Source organism: Nilaparvata lugens, unplaced genomic scaffold (genome assembly GCF_014356525.2).
Source record: "Nilaparvata lugens isolate BPH unplaced genomic scaffold, ASM1435652v1 scaffold4065, whole genome shotgun sequence".
NCBI classification, from domain to species: domain Eukaryota; kingdom Metazoa; phylum Arthropoda; class Insecta; order Hemiptera; family Delphacidae; genus Nilaparvata; species Nilaparvata lugens.
Window position 1 is genome coordinate 7,973 of NW_024090525.1, and position 1,451 is coordinate 9,423.

At 33.5% G+C, this 1,451-nt stretch overlaps 1 protein-coding gene across 1 annotated transcript; it reads right to left on the minus strand.

Moving 5' to 3' along the window:
- Window positions 1–279: 279 nt before the first annotated feature.
- On the minus strand, window positions 280–967 carry LOC120355663 (the record flags this gene model as incomplete). Its single annotated transcript, XM_039444279.1, has 2 exons — window positions 821–967; window positions 280–520 (listed from the first exon to the last, which is right to left on the minus strand). Coding segments are annotated over exons 1-2 (379 nt in total), but the record flags the coding sequence as incomplete, so codon positions are not given.
- Between the last annotated feature and the right edge of the window lie 484 nt (window positions 968–1,451).

The window sequence follows — 1,451 nt, forward strand, 5'->3', positions numbered from 1 at the left end:
GTTTTTTTAATGGCTGTTCTAATGGCCTTGTTAGTTACATCAAGAGTGGACATGAAAAATGTTTTACAGACTCTTACACGCTCATTATTAGTTTCCCAAATGGAATGCATGATCATGCTACGATTACTCCCTTCTCTTTACATACCTGTACTTGGGTTTGATTGTTGTTATGTGCCTCACAATAAATTCACGCTGGCGGTTTATGTCACCCAAATCCCAATAGCTGTCAAATATTTCTTTCCTCTTAGCTCTGTACTTTACTAGAACACTTCAACCTACACTTCAGTTCGTTGCAGGGTGGTTTCACATTCCTACAGTTAACAGTCCTTCCTTTAACATTTATGTACTCCTCCCAGGTTTCTGTGTTCTCTTCTAATTCTATATTGTCTGCTGTAGAAATAGAATTTTGTTGGTCATATTCCATGTTGTCTGCTATTTCTGTTGTAAAGCAAGTATTTGTTACATCAAACTCTTTCAATTCTGTGAACATCTGGGTTTCATACTCTTGTAGACCATTCACCTGTAAAATAAGAAGTTGATGATAATAATAAATAATATAATGGATAAATAAGTTCTAGAGCAGCTTTTTAAAGCAGTTGATTTCTTATTTGTCTGTCACTAATTTTTCGACTCAGTGAAGTGAGGTCTCTGTTGTTTTACATTATCTTGTAGCTCTGTCACAGGACAGAGAAAGAAACAAAAAGGAACAAGACAAAAAAAAATTGATAGAAACTACAATCTATTTCTAATAATTTTCAGCATTGGAAATCAACAAAAAAGTGGAATAAGGAGAAAATACACTATAGATAGGCCTACTTACATCATTCATGCATTCATCTATCATGATGTTGTCCTCTATTTCTGTCAGAGGATTAGCCTTCATCGGTTGTTCATCTTCTAATTCTATATTGTCATCTAATTCTGCTGCAGAAATAGAATTTTTGTTGTCATATTCCATGTTGTCTGCTATTTTTGTCGTAAAGCAAGTATTTGTTACATCAAACACTTCAATGATAAAATGAGAGTTTCATTATAATAATAATATAATATATTGTATAAATAAGTTCTAAAGCAGCTTTCTTATAAATTTGTCTGTCACTAATTTTTCGACTGAGTGAAGTGAGGTCTCTGTTGTTTAAATTATCTTGTAGCTCTGTCACAGGACACAGCGCATTGTATCATGGTTGAGCCTTATCAAACAGCTCATTATGAATCAAATATAATAATTATGTAGGCCTGTGTATTCCTTGCACAGATCTTTGGGTATCATGTATTTCTTGACAGTCTATCCAACTGGTTAATTAAAATACAGAGAACTAATTATACATCTTTGCTCTGTGCTCAATGTACGCATTGTTCATATTTCTATTTAGTCTGCTTTTGCTTTTATAGTGCAAGTAGTATCTACTACTGGTACATGTGGATCAGGTGAATTGAAATGTTCCATCAAG